Source organism: Gavia stellata, chromosome 1 (genome assembly GCF_030936135.1).
Source record: "Gavia stellata isolate bGavSte3 chromosome 1, bGavSte3.hap2, whole genome shotgun sequence".
Classification (NCBI taxonomy): domain Eukaryota; kingdom Metazoa; phylum Chordata; class Aves; order Gaviiformes; family Gaviidae; genus Gavia; species Gavia stellata.
This window is the reverse complement of record NC_082594.1, coordinates 24,558,723-24,580,101: the sequence shown is the minus strand read 5'-3', so window position 1 is coordinate 24,580,101 and position 21,379 is coordinate 24,558,723. Positions and strand designations below refer to the sequence as shown.

At 41.5% G+C, this 21,379-nt stretch overlaps 1 protein-coding gene across 1 annotated transcript in view; it reads right to left on the bottom strand.

The window, feature by feature from the left end:
• Positions 1-15,708: 15,708 nt before the first annotated feature.
• The window catches only part of B3GLCT (beta 3-glucosyltransferase), a 66,582-nt gene continuing 60,911 nt past the window's right edge, over positions 15,709-21,379 (bottom strand). Inside the window, exons 14-15 of the mRNA XM_059819340.1 lie at positions 20,422-20,566; positions 15,709-17,063 (exon numbers count right to left, since the gene is read on the bottom strand). Coding sequence (XP_059675323.1) covers positions 16,896-17,063; positions 20,422-20,566 — 313 coding nt within the window. The 3' untranslated portion in view covers positions 15,709-16,895. The remainder of the gene's footprint in view (positions 17,064-20,421; positions 20,567-21,379) is intronic.

Here is a 21,379-nt window from a genome sequence, read left to right as displayed (position 1 = left end):
TCTGTTCCTCGCTTTCCATGACTGCCCAGACCCCTAAGTCCCTGCGTGCCATTCACCCCCTCCCAGGGACACTGCCATGCCTCCCTCCAGCGAGGTCCCATCTCGCCCACCTCACTCTTCCCCCAAATTGTGCACCCAGCCTCCAGCAGGGCATACGGCTTTTGTTCTGCAGCCTATCGGACTAGACAGTAATGAATTCCTTCCAACCTTAAAGCCTGTGGCTGAATACAGTGATATCCGTAGAGAGAAGACAATTGGACCCTGTAATTTCAGGTACCTTTGAGTACCTGCTACTTCTCAGGAGACCTGCTCTAGTAGCGGTGAGAAGGTCCCAAATGCACCAGTTTAAGATGGGTACATGTCCCAGAGAGATCTGCAGCATTACCTTTATGCCTTTATTGTTTAAGTAGATAGACGAAAATGAAGCTGTGGAAATTAAATTCTTCCCATGTGCAAAATGTGACCCTCCCAGCAGGGGAACTGTAAGTTCCAGTTAAACTTGGAAGTACAAATGCATAGAGCTTGAAAGCAAATCTGATGCAGAAAAGAGAATGTTTCTGGAAAGGGGCTATTGAACTTTTTACATTCAAGAACAAAGATGAAGCATCTTCTTTTTCTCCCTAATGTGGGGAAAAAGGCTTTCCATGTCCGGGGGAACGGGCGCTCTCTCTGCTGGGAGCCTGAGGCTGCTCTGGCATCACCCACTGAACTGAAGCTGTGTGGACCCAACATGACACCCTGTGCTTCAGTTAATCAGGACTGCCCTGACAAGCAGGGTATGAGGCTCATTAAGTTTTTGTGAGTAACAAATCATTTAATTTCACCTTTAGGAAGCACGACGTGTGAGTGCAGGACCAGTCCCTGGCTGTTGTCATCTCAGCGCTAGCGCGAACTGCTGGGGGTGTTGTTTTGATGCGGTTCCCGAGGATGAAAAGAACCAACAACCAGAAAGCTTTTCTCGCTGTGATCATAGTTAGGAAGCACTTTGAAGCTGTTTGATCACTGCCTTAATATAATACTGCCTCTTACTAAACACGGTTTGAAATCCCATTGTCAAGTCCTCTAAGAGCTCACTGACACGTTAAGGGCCACCTCCAGCTCTTTGCTAACCTGTGTGACACCTGCTGAAGGCCATGGGGGTTTAACCTATGCAGCCAAGAGCAGAATGTAAAGCTTAATGCTAGATGGTCGTTTTAGAAATTACACAATTAAGTAAAAAAAGTCAATCAATAAAGGCTGTCTGAAATCCCCCTGATGCTGCTTGGGGTGTGCAGCAGAAGGGGAGAGCCAAAAGGGAGGTATGAAAGATCCAGCAATGAATGGCAATACTTCATACACTGAAGACACCATGGGTAGCGCTGTCACCGTGAGCACAGGAGGGAGAATGGGTGAAATCTGAATATTCGCCCAGACTCAGCTCTGTCGGGTAACAGGGGGTATAGGGATCCTGCAGCTGAATGCTATATGGGCATACAGAGCCCCAGCTGCGTATGGGTCCCACCTGCCCTGGTGAGGCACACAGAGCTCCTCTGCCCAGGCTGTGCTGTTGCATTTGCAGGTGCCGGAGGAGGCTGTCGATGGCTGCTCTGCCCATGCAGGGTAGGTTCGGGGATGAAGGAAAGGATGGACAAGCCCCAGCTTTGTCACCGATGTGCCCCAAAGCTGCTGCTGTAGGCACCAGGTAAAGCCAGGCTGATGCAGGCTCGAGCTTGAGCAGAATGACCATGGGATTGTCCAGTTCTTTTGGCACTCCTGAATTAAGACAGCCACTCAGTGCACTTAGCTGGAGACTCTTAGGCATCGCAGACAGCAAAACAGCCTGATTTCCTGGGAAAAGGTTGTTCAAAGGTTATGGAGAATTTTCTCCTAGTTTTGTAGAGAAATTATACCATTGCAGTATTCGCAGGTACTGAGTGCAGAGGAGTTGATTAAAGACAAAATAGTAACTGTGCATTGGTCATTACAGGCTGCAAACCTCCCCCCTTTTCATTGTGTTTTTGTAGTGGTGAGCTCTGCCTTCTCCTATAAAGCTATCCTGCTTTGAGTGTGTTCACCAGGCATTTAAAAATCTTCCTTCACAGCAACACTTAGACCAAATCCTAAATGCATTCAGCATTTACAAACAGGGACTTTAACATCAGGTAAGGGACTGGCTATTAAAAATACAGCAGGCAGATTTGCAAAGGTGCTGCCAAGTGCCCAAGGTGGCTGAGTGCTCTTAATCAGGAAAATACCATGTTTTGTTTTTTCGGATTATTCCTTGCAGCAGGGACCTTGCAGGTGGAAGCGCTGACACTCAGCAGACCTGGGGTGCTTCTTTGCATCATCCCTGTCAGTCAATGGCACAACTGTCTCCTCTGTGGGAGAAAAATGTAGTAAAATTTGCTGGTATGTGAGTGCATAGAAAAGAGGGACAAAAATGGCAAGCAGGAGAATAAATCTGAAGTGCTCTGGACATTTTCTACTTCACAGGTAGCCTTGGTTTAAACAAGGCAGCTGTGCTGATGTCAAGGGCACACCAGCCTAGTCGGGATGGGGAGACGACTGAGGTCCCCTCAGTCCCCCTGCTAAATTGCTGTTTGGATGGTAGGTTCGTTAGGCAAAAAACCAAGCTGTAGGGGGAAGAAGAGCACTGAGAAAGAAAGGAAGAAATAGAGAAGACTATTTGGGCAGGGAAGTCAAATTTAAGACTGCGTGAAAAAGAGTTTCTAAGAGTCTTATATGCAATGGGATTTGTTAAGCCATACCAGTTCTAAGAGCCAAATGGTGTAAAAGTTTAAAGCGTTTTAAGAGGAACCGACAGACTTGCAATTATCCCTGCAGGACTGATGAAATGTCTAGAGCTTTGCAGCACGCCTGTGAAGAAGCCCCACCAGGTTAATCCACCTCTGTTGTTTTTACAGAGCATTTCCCTGCGCCTGTCTGACAGGGCTGATCTACAACCCTTGACAAATAATTAGACAAATAAAAAATTGTTATGTTCTTCAGCCTGTGAGTAAATCTCCTTTTTTATCTCCCTTATTCATAAAGAAAATTGAGACACTTGCCCAGCAAAGATGATAATGTTTGTTATTCAATAGCTTATTGTTTAAAATTTCTGCTTCCTGCTGCTAAGAGAAACAAACTGTCGTAATTTTCTATTCAATAACATCTTCTATTAAGTGATTTAAACTTAGGCTTTTCCCTGGTTTTGTCTGAAATCAAACCACAGTTTTAGAGCAGCTGTGGACTAGTGCTGCTGGGTAAGGATGCTGCCGCTCAGAAATGGAGGCCGTGCAACGCTTGCTCTAGAAAGGGGTGCTGCTGGCAGGGTGCACCGGGGAGTCAAGATGTCTTGCTGTGACCATCAGTGATCTCAGGGGCAGTTCTGCTCCCAGAGAAGTCAACAACGTGAGCTCTCACTGGTTTCTGTGGGGGCAGCAATACAGTGTTGAATAATAAAGGATTCATGGATTACGGTATGATTTTGTCTTGGGGCTCTACATGCCCGTGAGCACATAGCGTGTAGCAGTATGCTGAGTTATGCACAGATGTTTTATACTGGCTTTGAACCTATCTTGAAAATAATTAGAAGTTCACAAAGGTATTTTAAGCTATTTGTCTCCTCCTTAATAAATTTTTAAACGTATTTGACAATGTCATAGGAAGAGAGCTCTTATGAAACATTTGGATGTGTACTTCTTGAATAATTAGTTGTACCCTGAAGGGGATGACTCGGTCAACTCAAACATGATTTGTATTTGTCTAATGCGGGCTATTTCTATCATGCAATAGTTATTCCATGAGATATATGACAAAGAGTGCATTTAAAAATAAATTCTAAGAAGACAGAATTAAGACAGTCTTGCAATGTTACTCACAGTGCCTGAGATGTAAAAGTCCAATATCCACTAATGAACACCACATTTATTTTTTTAACTCTGGTCTCGCGGTTACTGTAACAGGGGATGTAAACGAACCTCTGCGGCAGAGAGATGCTCTATGACCACAGCGAGCCAGCCAGAACTTTGCTAAACATTTCTTAGTAGGAAAGATGGGCAACTGCAGCCTTCTCATCTGTGTGTGGGCCTCACACGTTTCTTTGTCTCAACAGATCAGCAGCTACTCAGCCAGCAGAGTGGCAGACCTGGGATCTATATACTGCTCCTCTGGGTGTGTAAGTGCTCCATGCAAAATGGAACATCTTCAACAGCAACCTGCCATCACTGCTGCTCCGTGTAGTCCAGCGGCTCCAGGTAGCACAAAGGGTTTCTGCTTAAAGGTTAGAGATGGGTGTTCAGACACCCTCTTAGATGACTTCGCATCTTATAGTTAATGCTGTCACCACCATGTGCTTGGGTAACACAAAGCTTTGTCTTCTGGACGGGGTAAACATATCCTATCACCACCAGTAGATGCAGAAACATCTTGTCTGTAAAACCCAGGTGAGCGCTACAAGTCTTAACATTGCCACACTATCATGACTGAGGATGTTCTGGCTGTTCTACCTAGAGGGTACTTTGGTATCTGAAGAGTTTAGACAGAAATAGTTGCGGTTGTGGAGTCTAAGCCTTGAACTTTAATGCTTCGATCCCTTTGGGGTACTTCAACCCGGGTGAAGAGGTCACTTTAGAAAGGGATTTGTCCAACAAAGGCATTAGGAACACATGGAAAAATCATACAGGACTATATAAATCATTAACATTGTACCATTATTTCCCCGTCCAGTGATAGTGAGATGTAAATACAGGATCTTAGTGATGGTGGCTGTGTAAAATCAGTTCCTCGGAGCTATTGAACACTGAGGTTTGACGGAATCACGGGTCTTTGAAATAGGTCTTATAAATGTACATGCTCCACAGAGGTTGCTACTGAAATTTGAGGGTTTTTTCTTTGCAGATGGGAGAGGAGAATATATCATGGTTATCCAGAAATCTGCAATTAATAACTATTTTTTCACTGTTCAGGAGGACTTAATGGAGAAGAGTACACTTTTTTGAGGGTCACGGACACTACAGAAAACAATATTCATATCTCACAAGTTTAAACAGCTTAAGATTGTCTTCTCCAAGCTATCACCCATAGGTCAGATCCCTGAGAGCTGGCTAAAAAACATAGTTATATTGCTTCTTTAAATGATTCCAGTGAAAAACTTTGCTCTGCTCAGCCAGCCCTTGCACCCAGCAATCAGTAATTCCTCTGAAGGCTGACACAGAGCCCCAGGAAGCCAACACCAGCAAGTGGCTCCTTGCAAGAGGGCAGCAATTCAGGGCTCGCTTGCCGGTGCTGGTGTGCTCTGCACGTTGCGGTGGGGCTGCCATTGAGCTGATTGGCTGCTCCTGAAGTGCTTTGAAGATGCAAACTGGTTCTTCAGTCCTGTTGGGGCAATCGCTAAAAAAAGAAGTATAAAGAAAGAAATGTATTGATTTTTTTCTCACCGTGGAAGCAATTTCTTGTGAACATTAAGGGAGATATCTGCCCGCGCCAATCCCTTAGATGCTTTGAGCCTTCTGCTCAGCGTCAGCAGCAAACACTTTTCTTCCATTCTTTGCACTGGTAGAGAGACTCTGGCATGGAGAAGCCTCAGTCTGACCCACAAATAACGAACACAACGAAGCCTGCACTTTTGTGAGCAGATTGTCTGTGCGCTGGCAGGACAAGGCACTTCCACATCGGAGTGTCAGGGAAGCCACAGAGCAAGTGGGGAGTTGGAGGAAATCGCCGATCCCTTCCCCAGCGCCTCCAGTGTGACACCTCCGCCACCCAAGCAGCACAACCCCTGCGAAGGCTGCAATAACCCCCTTATGCTGGATACTGGTAATGAGCCCTGCAAGGGGGCAAAGTGTTAACTGAAAACAGACTCTCCTTCACAAGCAAAAGATTTTAAACCTACAGTTCACAGCGGTAAATTCCTGATTAATTTCCAGCAGGATGAGGGCAGCAGGAGGAACGCACCACATCATAACTCATCGCTGGTACTGGGGGACTGATGTGCAGATTTGGAGAGCCAGGTACGGTGACAGGGTGGCTGGAGGCAAAACCAAGCAAGAAAGTGAGATAATAGGAGAGACGGGCTGAGCAGTGACGTAAGTGATGCAGACAACCTGAGCTGCTTCCTACAGGGGCGTGAGCTGTGGATAACCCTTCCTGCAGAAAGGTGCCACAGGTGGGATGCCGGGGCATCAAGGAGCTCATGCGGCTCTCCAGCTCCCAGCGCTGCCGGCACCAGCCTCGCAGGGAAGAGCTCTGGGTGGGAGACTTGCTCTGCATAGCTGTGTAGGTGGCATGAACCCAGGGGCTGGGGACTCGCAGAGGTTTTGTGCTGCCGCTGACAGGAACTTTAAAAAGCAGTAGCATTTTGTATAAATGTTACATTTGAATCTGACATTTTCCCCTTGGTACTAACTATTCCCAGCAGCTTCTCACCACGTAGCAAATGCCTGGCACTGTGACAGTTATTAAAAACCTGTAAACAGGCTCTGGAAGAAAGTGCCTGGTGTCACCTTGGCAGGTTAAAGAGAACCTGTCAAATAAGTAAAAATAAATTGGATCTGAACCCATGGTAGGCAGCTTCAGAGAATTCTCAGAGGCAGAGGCTCAGGGAGGATCTTATCAATAAGTATCTGATAGGATGATGTAGATGAGACAGCCAAAGTCTTCTCAGTGGTGCCCAGTGACAGAAGAAGAGGCAATGGGCACAAACTGAAACACAGGGAAGTCCAATTAAACATAAGAAAACTCTTTTATACTGCAAGGTTGATCAAACACTGGCACAGGTTGCCCAGAGAGGTGGTAAGAGTCTCCATCCTTGGAGATATTCAAAAGCTGTGTGGGCATGGTCCTGGGCAACCTGCTGTAGGTGGCCCTGCTTGAGCAGGGGGGCTGGACCAGATGACCTCCAGAGGCACCTGAGCTATTCTGCAATTCTGAATTTCTGTGCAAATGTGCCGTTTTCTTGAGAAACATCTCTGACAGGCACTCCCAGAGGGAAGTAAAATACAAGGGATCTGCTCACCCAGAAGCAGGTAGTACAACATTGGCTCCAATCCTCTCAAGGGCTGAGTGCAATTGATACTGACTGAAGTCCATGAAATACTCATTTGGAGCAAGTATTTCAGCCCAGCTAGAGCTGGGCTCCGTCTTCTTCCTCTTCTCAAGCCAGGAGAAATGGCATGGCTCTGCTCACAGGTCCAGCGTTAAAGGGACTTTGCAGGCTGTACAAAGCTAGAATTTCTGACATGCACAAATGAAAATTATACACAAGACCAAGAAATTCCCCTTCTTGGAGCTTCAGCTTTCAAGCAACAAGTCCCTGAGAGCAGGGTTTGGACAACGGCGGCACTGCACTGGCTCAAGGCTGTGTTTCCACACAGCTACTTCCCTCACCTCTCTGCCAGTTTTCTGTGGTTTTAGTAATAGATTACTAACTTTAGAGCCAAGCTGCAGCAGGAATTGCAGTGTATCAGAGGACACCACAAACCCTGGGGGAAGATATCACTTCTGAATTACTGGAGTTGTCTGAATGATAATTTATGTATAGATTCAGGTCTTATAGGCCTGTGTGCTGTCCAGACCAGGAGCTGGTGGAAGTATTGCTCCATGGGTTATCTATAGTAGGTGCACAGGTCCCCGAACACCATATTTGCCAGAGCTGTGCTGAGGTTGCTGTTTGCATACAGGTGTTCAAGAACATTTGGTCTCGACCAGATATGTAGTCTCAAGTGTGCCTTGTGCCCATTCCTTTCAACCTGCAAAGCTAGAAAATCATGGTGTAGCAAAGTACAGGGAAGACAGCCTAGCAGAGCTATCAAAGTGACCGCTGGTGTATGCCCAAGAGGTTTGGCCCTGTGGATTAGAAAGGACAGAGCTTTCTTGGGATCCAGGGCACCCAGGATCTCAGTCTTGATGGTGTGATGTACAGGGAAACAGAACAGGTCATCTGAACACCTTGTTTGAAGGAAAATGTCATAAGCACAGGAAAAGCTTCAGATATCTGAAGGGGCATCCTAATGTTGAAGAAGTTTGCTAAGGATGATCTGCCATAATTTTTAATATGTGCCCAGCAGAATCAGTGGCTATCAGGAGGTCACATTCATGAATAGCTGTGGCAGTGAGTAAGACATCCAGAAACTCAAAGGAGGCTGCTGTGACAGACATCAGCCCTGCTGAGGTGGGGCATCCTTAAGTAGGGCCCACAAAAAAACATGAGAACTGTGGGGTGCGGCAATCTTTAAAGAGGCTTTACTGGAGGGTGATCTGTGGAAATCATCCACAAAGAACTGAGTCCCCACCTCTAGCAGACAGCACAAAATAATGGAGATGAAAGTCCCATAAAGGAGACCTGGACCTCCCGAACAGTGGGAAGAGAACACAGAGTCTGTTCTCTTCCCGTGGGTGGCCACCAGGCCTCTGCCAGCTGCTCGCCAAAGATGACCGTATTTCACCCAGCACCTACACTGTGAGGGAAGACAGTGCTCTGTGAGCAACTTGGGCAGGAGGGGAAGGAGCTTCGGGTTTTTTCCTGCCACATTAGGAAAGCTAGGAACCAGAATTGTTTTGTCCAGGTGGAGGCATGCTGAGCTATGGTGCTCTGTCTGAAGACCCTGGAAGTCAGCCAAATGAGGGAGAGGCATAAATCATCCCTCTGAAACACAGGATTTGGAAAGAACCCAGGTTCAGCCCTGCCTTCCACAGAATATCTGGCACTCCCAATTAGACTTCAGAGCAGGTTGACCTCACACCACTTTATCCTCAAACATGATCTCTAGGAGACCAAACCCTAACTCCCCTTTGTAATGCAGGGCTTAGAAATGGCTGAGTCCACCTCCCAAAGTGATCAGCCCTCCTGATAGGGAGACTACTGACAGATGGGTCCCATGGTGTTGACATATCAGCTCCAAAGCTTGTTCACTTCCCAATACGAAAAGTTGCTCAGTATCTCTGGGATCCTAAAACCATATTCAGCAAAGAGAGCTTGGCTGGCTGCCCTGCAGAGCCCAAGCTTTGGGGTCTTTGACTTTGGCATGTTTCTTGGCCCGTAAATCGTGGTGAACCAGCACTTAAGTTTGCATGCATGCGTGGCCCATCGTTCAAGCCCTGACAACCATTTTCTTGTCTGGGGTCCTCAGACACTGTCAAGGCAGAGGAAAAGCAGGGTTTGAGAGATCCTCGGTTTTGATCCATAATCTCTGAGATGGCCCTGGACTTGTACAACCACAGGGTACTCTGATACTGTATAGGCACAGGAACCGAAGCACTACCCATAACCACCATTGGTATAACCCAGAAACCTTCCCTTTGAAATGAACTTTGTGCATAGCAGTGTAACATCGGAAGAGTCATACTGAGTCAGGGCAAAGGTCCATTTAGCCCAGTGTACCTGCCCAGTGTCAACTGTTAGTAGTTTAGAGCCTTAGCTTGAATATGTTTCTTAAAAACCATTGTGTTTATTAGCCATTTATGGATCTGTCTGCTGTGATTTTGTACAACCCCTTTTTAAGCCCTTTTGCACTTTCCAGCCTGTGCACCGCCTGTGCCGTCAGGTTCTGCAGTTCAGTTTGGTGCTGCCGAAACACACTTGCCTGTATTGAAACTACACTCACAAGTTTGTTGTGTACCTCTCAGTACCTGGGTTATGAGTGAAAAATCACTCCCTGTTCACCTTTTCCATATCATTCACGATTAGATGGACTGCTGCCCCACTCATGCCTTTTCAAATGGATACTTCCAGCCTATTTAGTCTTTAATCAAATAAAACCTGCTCCATATTTTTACAGATCTTTATCACCCTTTGCATTGTTTCTCACTATCTTTAGAAATAAAACCCAGCAAGTTTTGGAGTATGTTACTTTTTAATCTGAAAGGAAGATATTTCCTACTTAAATGAGTGCTGACAAGCAAACAACTCAAGGGGCCATAAGAATACGATTCACCTCACTGTATTTAATGTTTCTGAATATCTCTTTGCATGGGATACAGGCAATGACAAAGCAATGAGCCAGGCCACATTATCATTTCTTGGGATCTGTTCAGTCCCACAGTTGGACTCTTCTGCAGTACAAACTTGCCTTTTTCAGTGTGTGGAGAGTTGTGGTGCTTGAATAGAGCTTTCCAAGAAGAGCAGCACTTTCATTATGTTTGCCCATGGAGCCATAAGCTGCATTAGCTGTGTTGTTTAAAACTGGCTGTAATTTCAGCTATTTTGGGGTCTCGCCTGTGAGCATAAAGGTGGAAGTTAACCCACTCAGAGTCCCAGTTCTGCAGAGGCTGGAGAACGACCACAAATTTATGCACAAGGAACCAAAGCAATGAATTGCAGCATAAGCTTGTCCGTCGGTAAGGTAAGTCCACAATCCTTTGTCCTAGCAGTGATGAGCATGATAGAAACTTTTCCAGAAGGTTTGCTGACTCCAACATGGAGATCAGTATCTAAATCTATGAGCATACAGGTGCATGCACTAATGTGAGGGTATAGAAGTCTTCAGTACATTTTTACAGCTTCACTTCAGTGTCTCTTTCCTTTACTTTCTCCATTTCTACAGTCTCTACCCTCTTCACTGTAACCCATCTGACCTTCCAGGATATTAATTCAAGACACAAGAAAGATTTTAAGAATGAAGCGGCTGAATTGCTAACAAAGGTCCTGAAAACACTCATTATAAGCAATACCTACAAGGATGCTGGAAGGGCAGCAAATATTTTATCAGTTTTTGAAAGACTGGCAGGACAATTACAGGCTTCTAAAGCAAGCATTTGTTGAAGTGTTAATTATACCACTTATGTGAACAAGTAGCAAGCCATGGTAGAAATAAGCCAGCTCTTGTAAAACAAAATCATGTCTTATTCTGACAGGACTTTTAATCTTTTTCAGACATTCAAACAGTACTTCTCAGCTTTCTTCACAAGAACATAGTAACTTGGTAATTATGGGATGGTTATCCACATTTTATTTGGTTAAAAAATTTATTTCACTGTTTATTAAGTGTAAAGTCATTCCAGAACTAGCATTTGTAAGATCAGAAGCATTTTAGTTAACATACAATCCATCAAGAAAATTTCAGTCTGAGCAAACAGTACTGGAAAAAGAACAAATTATTAACTTGGTGTGTTGGGACAAGAGACTGAGAACTTCTCAGCAGAGCTACATGAATGGGCAGAATGAGGTGATAGGACTGCAGTGTAGCCTGAATCAAATCTCCGTGCCTGGAGCAGAGCTCCCAATCTGCTCCGTGTGAAGGGCTACCTCAAGGAAATATCCCTGATGACCAGAGCCATACTTGTTTCCAAATGAAATTAAAGGGAGTTTGGAAACAGAACATTAGTGAGATTAGTAGTCTTAAGAAGCCTTCGGAAAGAACAGCTGGTGAATCGGCTGACATTGCCCATCAGCACTTGTGACTGAGTGTACTTTATAAGCACAGAGCTACTAATGCCTCCTGAGCTATAACTGAGCTTGCCCTGGCACGGGCTGTTATTTCCCATGTTCACTTAGTGTTAACATTCTGTATCACTTCTAGCTTGCCAGCTAGGGAACAGTTAACTTACTTGAAGCAGGACCAGAGAGAGCTCTCCTTAGGACAATCAAGGACCTCACTAGGTCCTCAGTCATACAATGTTTCCCTCCTTCCTGAGAGATACGTACTGTGCTTCTTGCCCTTCTCCCAGGCTTTTGGAGAGCAGGTACCAGACGCTATCACACAGCACCCCTGTGAAGATGGGGTGCACAGCTTGCCTGGTCTGTAGAACCAGAGCTAACACATGAGTTCCTGCTATAAAGACCTTGATGGGCTTCAGTGTAAACAGACTGATTAGGCCTTCATCTGGAGGCTGTCCGGGCTAGAATCCAACAAAGTGTCAATGAATCATCCAAAGCTCACACACCCCATCCCCTTCGTCTTTGACCACGGTCCACAACTGCCACACTTCAAAAGGAATTTCAAGAGTAAATGGCAAGGATGGCTGAGTTGTAACTGGCTGTGGTCAGTGTTGGCTTCTTATTTCAGCATCTTTTCTTTCCATTGCATAGGCTACAGATTTGATCTCTCTCTTGTAAAAATCTTCATTTAAGTGCTTTTGAGTTAGATCAAAGTACACAGCATACACAGCAGCACTTACCAGCCCACTTCATTACTGCTTTCACATGAAGACAAGGCACCTTAACACTTTGTCCCATGGCATCAATGAGCAACAGATGTTCCTACAAAGTCACAGCTGTTTGAAATACATACAAGAGAAGCGGGAAAAAACTAATTGATGATACACAATTTTCCCCAGCAGAAAGTTTTCTTTATTGGCTTTTTCTTATGACAATTAACAAACTGCTTACAGTCCAGATTTTTTTTTGTAAGTCAAGTCTGTAGACCTACCTACTGCTTTTTACTTTTTTAGAGTTGTTCTGTGTAAGAGCTAGGCTCTTAAGCCTTCAGACTTGTAAAAACATTGCTTTAAAAATGTGTTTCTCACAGAAATAGCTTAGCATCTATTTCTTTTTAGCCTACAAAAGCAGCATGCCTACAGATTTTTCCATAAAGAATGTTTCATGATACTCCATTGATGTAATTTCCTATCACTCCTCTTTATACCCTGCTTTCCAAAAGAGTTCTTCCTTTCTTTGTGAATCCTTTTGGCCTCTGAATGCATTTGCATAATGTCTACTTACCTTCTTCTCTTCAAGTACATTATTTCTATTGTACCTTTTCCCCTAGTGCTCAGAACTAACCAGTCTACAGACACTCCACCAAAGCCACTTCATTCTCGCCATCCAAATGTAAGTCCCAGTTAGTCTCATGAGATTTCTTCTGCTGATTTCCATGGAGGCACTGCTGCTTCCTAACTAACAGGGACACGAAGGAACAGGTATGAGTCAACAGACTCAGCAAAAGCAGCTGGATGCAAACAGCCAGTTCACCTCCCTCTGCCTCCTCTAGTCCCGTGAGTCATTAGGCCCACAGGTCTTTTCCTGTAAACCACAGACTGAGATTTGAAAAGTGTGAGGAATTTTCTTCTTGGGACAGACTTTAAATCATCAAGTAGTTAGTTACATGATGGCTACTGCTATAAGACTGTGTCTTAACAAAGCTAGCCTTTATACACACACTGAACATGAAACAAATTGAAACAGAAAAATTAACTACCTACAAATCAATATTGCATCTATTTTTTGCTGAATGAAATGATTACTTAAGGATATCATCCTCAATGTGATCGGGGACATGAATTTATTCTATACTGACAAGGTAGGTGTGTGCACCTGGGTAGCGGGGAGAGTGAAGCAACCATGCTGCTGTGACCTTGGACCTGAGAGCTGGAGCTGCACCAGGCAGCAGTAAAGGCAGAGATTCAAGTGCTCTTAGTTTCCTCAGTAAACGTATGATGAGGCGGCATCATCAGGGAGCATTTTGCTCATTATTCTAAATTTCTCCTTTAGTTTCATATCAACGATAAGGTGAAGCAATTCCATTAAAGCGAACTCAAATACATTTATTATCACAGAGTCCAATGAACAAAAGCCTTCAGAGTTTTACATGTTGTAAAAAGCAAACCTCTTGCTACTTTTCCATGGTTTTTGGTAATGAAGTGGCATTTACTGGCTTTAGAGGCACTTCACAGTAGTCTGTTATGGTAATCCTTACCCAGTGTTGATCTCACTTTCCAGGAATCTAACAGAATGGCATCTTGGGCCTCTGGCTAAGACATTCTAGTTCCAGCCATGATAACAAAAGTCCTAAACCATGAGAAATAAAGCAACTGAAAATAAGGTCATTTGGACTCCTCCCTCCAGTCAGCAGTCATTAGAGCTGGTGTTAGAGCAAAGTTTTCCTGCACAAAGAGAAAGTTACCCAGCTGGCAAGCTGCCTCAGACTCCTTCTCACAAAGGAAGATACAAAGGTCAGTTCTTGTGGATCTCTCCATGCCTAGGCCATCTGGATGTAGGGAAATATAAATGGATTCACAGCCCTCATTCTCACTTGTAGTCAAATGTGGGACTCAAATACTTCATCTCTCATCATTTACATGTCCTGCTATATTGAAGACACCAGTATTTCAAGATTTTTTTTGGCTCTTGAAAGCAGATTAACCAACCAACCAAATTATCAAGAGAATGCCATGGAAGAAGTATCTTAACACATGATAATTTTCAATGTTATAAGCATTAAAAACAAACAGTCAATAATGATTCCCAGATCTTCTTTTTCACACCACAATTCTGGAATGTCCCAGAAAACGGAACTTCAAGCAGTCAATCAACTTTGCAGCCCCATTTTAATCTGCCTGTTACAAAAGTGAGTTGTGAATTCCCCTTCTCTTGCTTTGGTTTAACATTACACCATTTATAAACCCCTTGATTTTCCTTAGAAACATCAGTACTGTTCAGGCTCATTAATGCACAATTTTGTCTTTAGGTTTCAGATAGTAACAGCCTTGCTAAGTCTTCTTAAACTAAATTTAGTATAGAAGGATTTACATTGTGTTTTCAGAAACTCTCTAGGATCCTCTGCTTGAAAAAAAAAATCTTAAATTTTTTAGTTCAAGGAATAAAAGGTCACTTTTGTCATGCCGCTGCTAGGATTGCATATCATTAGTTATGTCTCTAAAGTCAGAGTTTTGGGAGCAGAATACCTGCGTTAATTACTGCTTCATTGCTTTCAAAACTATGAAGAAGGGAATCAGAAGTCTAATGCTTACTAACACCTCCAGAATCCTTACAGTAAAACCCAGAGCGAACGGCAAGAGAAAAGATGGACTTTAAGACAGCTACTATATCCACCTGCTTAATGGATGAGGGAAAGGCTGTGGATATAGTCTACTTAGACTTTAGTAAAGCCTTTGACACCGTTTCCTACAGCATTCTCCTGGAGAAACCGACTCCTCATGGCTTGGATGGGTACACTCTTTGCTGGGTAAAAAACTGGCTGGATGGCCAGGCCTAAAGGGTTGTGGTGAATGGAGTTAAATCCACTTGGCAGCTGGTCACAAGTGGTGTTCCCCAGGTCTTTTCCAACCTAAACGATTCTATGATTCTATTCTGTGATTCTATTACATTTGTCAGAACAGAAGTAAAAGTCTGAGTAAGCAAGCAATGAATGAGTCAATGGCTTCCAATCTCTAAATAAGACAGAAGACTACAAGTGCAACACAGCATGGATCCAAAGCGAATCGTCTTTGCCTGATCTGTTCTGCCTCCACAGGGCCCAAGGAGATGTGAAGTATCAGCAGTCTGAAGTTGGAAGTGACATATATTTTGTGATAGCGTCAAGATTCCCAATCACATGACGAGTCCACTGCAAAAGCACTTTTCATTTGCACAAAACTAAAGACTTCAAAATTAACCTAATCTGGGGAAGCATGTCAGGACAGAATATGAAAAAAAAAGTTTAAGCTGCCTTTTAGTACAACTGACCATAGAATACTATTCAGGTGATAAAATTATGACATGGGTGCTTACATAAAACTGTACTCGGTTTGCAAAGAGGAAGAAGGCACAAAAGGTTAAAGAAGAATGCTTTTATTTAGCTTTCAACTCTCACAGTTCTAAACAGTAAACATAATTAATAATTCACCCATGGTACCGGAGAACATAGTCCTGGTATCTGTAAAATGTCTACTGTTTAAGGCACTGATAGTGGGAAGAAAAAAGAAAAAAGACATAACATCGATTGCTCCCATTTAATCAGAATTTGAATCTATTATGAATATGTGCTTGCTACTCAAATGCTTAAAATTCCACAAGCTACATTCACAAATGTTTATACAACTTCAGTAATTACTGAATCAGGAATCACTGGCTCCCCTACTTTGACTTAAGAGCAAGTATTGCATTACTTTGGAGTGGAATCAATTTTTAACTTACTAAAAGAAAACAAAACACAAATTATTTCAGCAGTATGGCTTTAAGACCCTGTATTTGGTTACAATATAGCAAGTGAAGTTAAATAACAGCATACAAGTGCCATATACTGTCATCTTAAAAGGAGCAGTTTTACAGTATAAAATTAGTTTAGAAAAAAAAATCAAGAACATTTTAAATATCAATCACTCTTTACATGTTGTATGCATAAAATTACTTATCTTGATGATATAAATTAGCAATACTAAAAACTTTTTAAAGCTGGCATCCATACACTATTGAAATGCACACATCAGAAATACTGAAGTGTTACTTCTGCAAAAATACTTAAGAGTCACATTTATACTTGCCAAATAGATACACAGTGACTTAAGTTTCTGAAGAAGCCACAGTGACCTCCCGTGGCCACTTAAGAAATCCCTGTCCTGAACCTTTTTTTTCGATTTTGAACATGACGTTCCTCACAAATGCTAATAAACCTAAAGGTACAACAGTGGTTCACACTTGGTCCATCTGTCCCAGGAACTACAATATTTCAGTTTGAAATGAGTAGAAAGGAACATAGCCTTCATACAACCTAGCTCCTGGTCCCAGAAACAAAGTCCCATCTCCCCCCTGATTTATCAAGAACCAGTTCCAGTTTAGAGAACTGTTTTCTGTAGGTCAATGACAGACCATGTTCAACAGATGTTCAACACATGTTCAGTATTAGGCTCCCAAATACGTAACTTCAGCTTCTGAGAGAACAAAGGAAGGAAACGTAAATCGATGCTGTCTGACTCAAAGTCCAAACCAGAACACAGATAAAGTTGTATGAGACATTTTAAATGTGTGTCAGGTTCATTGGTATACAAAGCCCAAAAACATTTTAAAAAGAAACCAAGCATAATGAAAGAATCCAAAAGTCAGTTAGGTGCCTTCCATTGCTCTGAAGGACTGTAACAAGCAGGAACAAAACATTGTCTTCTATGTCATGAACAGATGAACAACGTGAGAACAACACAGAAATCATAGTAGTGACTGTCTCTCATCTGCAGTATGTTAATCAACGCTTAAATTCTTCTACTGCTTATAAATCCTCCCTGTTATATCCAACTTTCTTTCCATTAAGTGACTCTTCTGTGTTTGGTGCCAGCCATGTGAAATATACCTTCACTGGATCAATATTCCAATGCTTGTGAAATGATACTGGAATTTGGTGAGAAAGGTAGCCTTTTGGGTAGTCCATTGGCCGTGCCTAAGATGGAAGCATAAACCAAAACCACTAGTACTCAGTGATGAAGAACAATTTCAGAACAAGTAAGTATCACCATTCAATGGCCTCTGCATCATAACAAAGCAATGTGGCACTGACAAAATATACAAGATGATAACAAAGGTGTTTTTTACATCATTCTTTTAAATCAAATGACAGGCTTTAGTTTAGATCTTAAACTCGTGCTGTAGTCATCATGCTATGAAGTACACTGATATTAAATAGGGCATATTTCTCAGGATGAAATGGTCACCATCACTAAGCAAGTGATAAACAGTGTGGTTTGTATTGCATCTGTTTAATACACAGTTTGGATTCAATAACGAGAAAATTACTTTAAGTAGTATTCTCTTGCTTCTCTTACTGAGATTTGCCAGCACTGTCAGTGTGACTGTAGGATCCTAATAAGGCCGAAATATATGAAGTTTTATGATGGGGAAAGGTTACCAGGAAAAATTGCGGTGCCGGAAAACCGCATTGTTATTCTTTAATCCGGTTATATCAAAAGAGACAGAATTGCAACAGAGCCACATGATGCATCTGACTTCTTAATGCACCAAGTGTGTTTCATTTCCTCTGACAGTTTAATGGCATGTAAGTGCATCATTATATTAAAAAGACCCACCTGTAGTGGTCCTAACTAGATTTTGCCATTGTAAATAGAATTTTTGTAAAGAGGAATGCATGAAAGGCACACATTCGTTTTTTTCTAGATGTAAAACACAAGAAGAAAACAGTGATTTGGATACTGAATCACTGATTTGATGCCTAAGCTAGTAACCGATTTAATGTTGCAAACTTCACCTACTTATGGTGGTATTCATGAATTCTACATGCTGCATTCTTCATGCAGTTCCATATACACTCCAGACATAAAATTAGGCAACAGAATTTGACATTAAGAAATCTGAATATGTGTTGTTGCTAGTTTTTTCTAATTTTGATATTAAAGCACAGAGTGCTTATTTTTAAAAATTCCACTGGAGAAATCAAGAGGGAGCCTATCTCCCTCAAGACTTTTGAAAAAACTTTAATGAACATTTAGCTTTCAAAAACCTGAAGTATTTACTTTGGATAGAGACAATTTTTAGGTATCTGAGACCAAAGATTTTTACTGTTTGAAAATGAATCAGCTTTTTATTAAGCTACAGACAAAATTTTGGTGTTTTGATAATTCTGAAAGAATGAGATCTGCTCTAATAACTATCGCATTTATTGCATTGCTCTCTAAGAATCATACAGCTTTACAGGTGGTTAACTTTAAGATATAAATTCCATTAATTTCTTCTTACTGACATTTTGTGGAATCAATTATTGTAATCTTTGCTTTTTTTGTGCTAGAATTTGTAACTGGTATTCTACAAAAGCCAAATACGTTGCTCTTGCCCAGATTTTATATTTTAAGACAATCCTGGCTGCTACTCAACATGGGAAGGTTCCTGTTCTCTTTAAGAGTCTCATCATGTCAAAAGCCTCTGGAACAGGTTACAGAATACATATCTACCTTAGCATGTAGCAAACAGGAAACCAGTAAGAAAGAACAAACACTGTTACATCATACACACTCTAAGGATGAAGATATTTTGCTTCTGTTTCATAGTATATACTCAGTGCAATTTTGGATTCATGTACTTCAAGGAACATTGTACATCATAATATTTAAGTCTTTAAAAAATAATTTTCTGGTTGACAGAAAATCCAATTTTGGTTTTCTCATTTTTAAAATAATTGTTGCATACTAGTGGAATTCATAGAATAAGCACACTCGATTTTTATTCAGTAGTTTCCCCCTCAGGTTAATTCAGTAGTTTCCCCCTGAGGTTAATTTCTGTTCAAGGTATGTTAAATTAGAATTTGCTATAAGTGACAGTAAAGATGAATTACAATTCAAATGTAATTTTCTATGTGGAAAATCCAACTGCTAGGATTTCACTTTCAAAGTGATTCACTATCAATCAAATGCACACCATTAAGGACTACAAGGAAGTGCTTTGTTTTGTTGTATAAGGGCCATTCCTACAAATCTGTAAAATGTGTTCTGTTCTTTGCAACTCTCTCTTAATTAGCTGTGGGGTTTTTTTTAAACATCTATGCAAGCACAAATTATAAAATCAACAGAATTATTGAATAAGATGCATTACTTTCTTTCATACTCACACTGAAAGGAGTAAATGATGATAAACAAAAGTAAACAGATATGATTTTTTTACATGGACAAGGAACTAAAATATTGACTAGTGCATTCTCAAGCCTTCCCACTTCTCTAAATAGTAAATGTAATCAGAAAGAAAATCTTAATATAGGAAAAACTGATAATATAAATAGCAAACTTTTTGCCCTGACAGCTGCCTTGAATTACATGGCAATTTACTAATTTTCAAGTAGCCTGTTATCTTAATCTCAGTTCATATTCAACTACACGTCTTTCCAGTTTTCAAACTAGATTAACACCTGAAAAACATCGAACGCTACACTGATTTAAATACTGATTTTTAAAAAAGTTGTGCACTGTTTGTGAAAAATCGTAAGTGCTTCTTCTCTTTAATGCCATGGGAGGAAGGTAAAGTGTTTATTTAGTTTGTGAGGCAGCAAATCTATCTGGGACTCAATGCATTGTGTTTTCCACTGTGACACGACAGTTAGATTGTTAAATATTCTGGAAGACAGAAACAAGATTCAAATCTATTCCATCCCACTTCTCCCAAACTGGAGAACATACTCACAAGAAAATTATGTTTTGTGACCTCTTCTTCCCTTGTGCTAGCACAGGGCAATTTATCATATTTATACCATTCTTCAGAATCCATGACAACAGCAACAGTTCTGGGAGTACTTTTACATTTTATATCTTCACTAATGAGATATTTCAGAATAGTAAACACTGAATCAATAGAAAAATCGGGTAACTAGAAAAGACAAATTTACTGAAAAATTTCAGTCAGTTCTCCATTACCTAAAGAAAAAAGTATTGTGGTGTGTTTTTTTTCTTTTCTTAGAGGACATATCACAAGTATTCAAAGCATGTGGCTCCTAATACTATTTGTTTTTCAAAGTCCCCACCTCTGACTGCATTTTTTATAAAATGTAGTCATAGAGTAACTGAAATGTCTCATAAACTATTAAAGCATTGTAGTAATCCATGCTTCGAGAATATCCTTATTTGCTTGATCAAACTTGTTCTGAGGAGAAATAAGGTATAGCAGCAGCATTTTGGTTATAGTCATTACACACTGATTGAGTTTGCAATATTTATGAGTTCGCATGTTTATAAGTCCTGTTTTACACGTATACTTAAAAGAATGAAATATATTTTAAATACCAGTAAAAATAACTCTCTGACCTGATGGAAAAGTGGACTATGTGTTATAGGGATTCCTAAGCCACTGAAACACATCCCAAGGACCATATCATCAGGCGCATCCATGCTGTAACACCGGCATTTACTAGCAAGTAGCTTCTGAACAGCTATTCTGCTGAAAACCATCCTGAAGAAAAAAAGCAAATGAAATGTGTACTACTAATAACTACTAGACAAGCCAAATGACTGTAATTAATAAATAATGCTAAATGATATAAAATTGCAAGACAAAATGGAGCCCTCTGGTACAACATATCTAAAATTTCAAAATTTGAGAAGTCAGTACTGACAAGTAGTGCAAGAGGCATTTTCTGAAAGATTATTATTTTATACCATGAAAATTAATTATACCAATTAAGCCAATTGTTGTTATTCCAACAATTACTTAGCTAGGCACCATTTTCACCACAGGGGTAAATTCCTCCTAAATTTTGCCAGGACTTCAAAGGCATATGCTCTTCTAGCTTACCCAAATGTATGGTCCAGTTGGTTATCATGCAGCAATTGAATGAAAAGAACTCTAAACCTGAACTGTCATTCCTTGAATCCTCTGTTCTCTTTGTAAGTGAAAAATGTTCCTTGAAGCCATTGCAAGGCTCTTCTGTTAATCCTAACTTTCTTGCTCGTCTAAATAATTACCAGATCCTGGAGCTGTTAGATCATTATCACTAAGCCTTCAATAGACCAGAAACATGATGATGTCTTAAATTCAACAGCTAAGGGAATATACTCTTGTCTAGTATTCCATAGCTGCCTTTTCTGAAGTTACATCATCCACCCAATCCAATCAGAATACAGGGTAGTCTAGCTACTGCAAGTTATACTAACGAAATTCACACTGAAATCACTACATGGCTTCATTAGTTCATTCACTATATGACAATCCTTCGCTTGACACTGGGACATGGCAAAACTTCTACAAATAGCAAGTCTAAGGCAA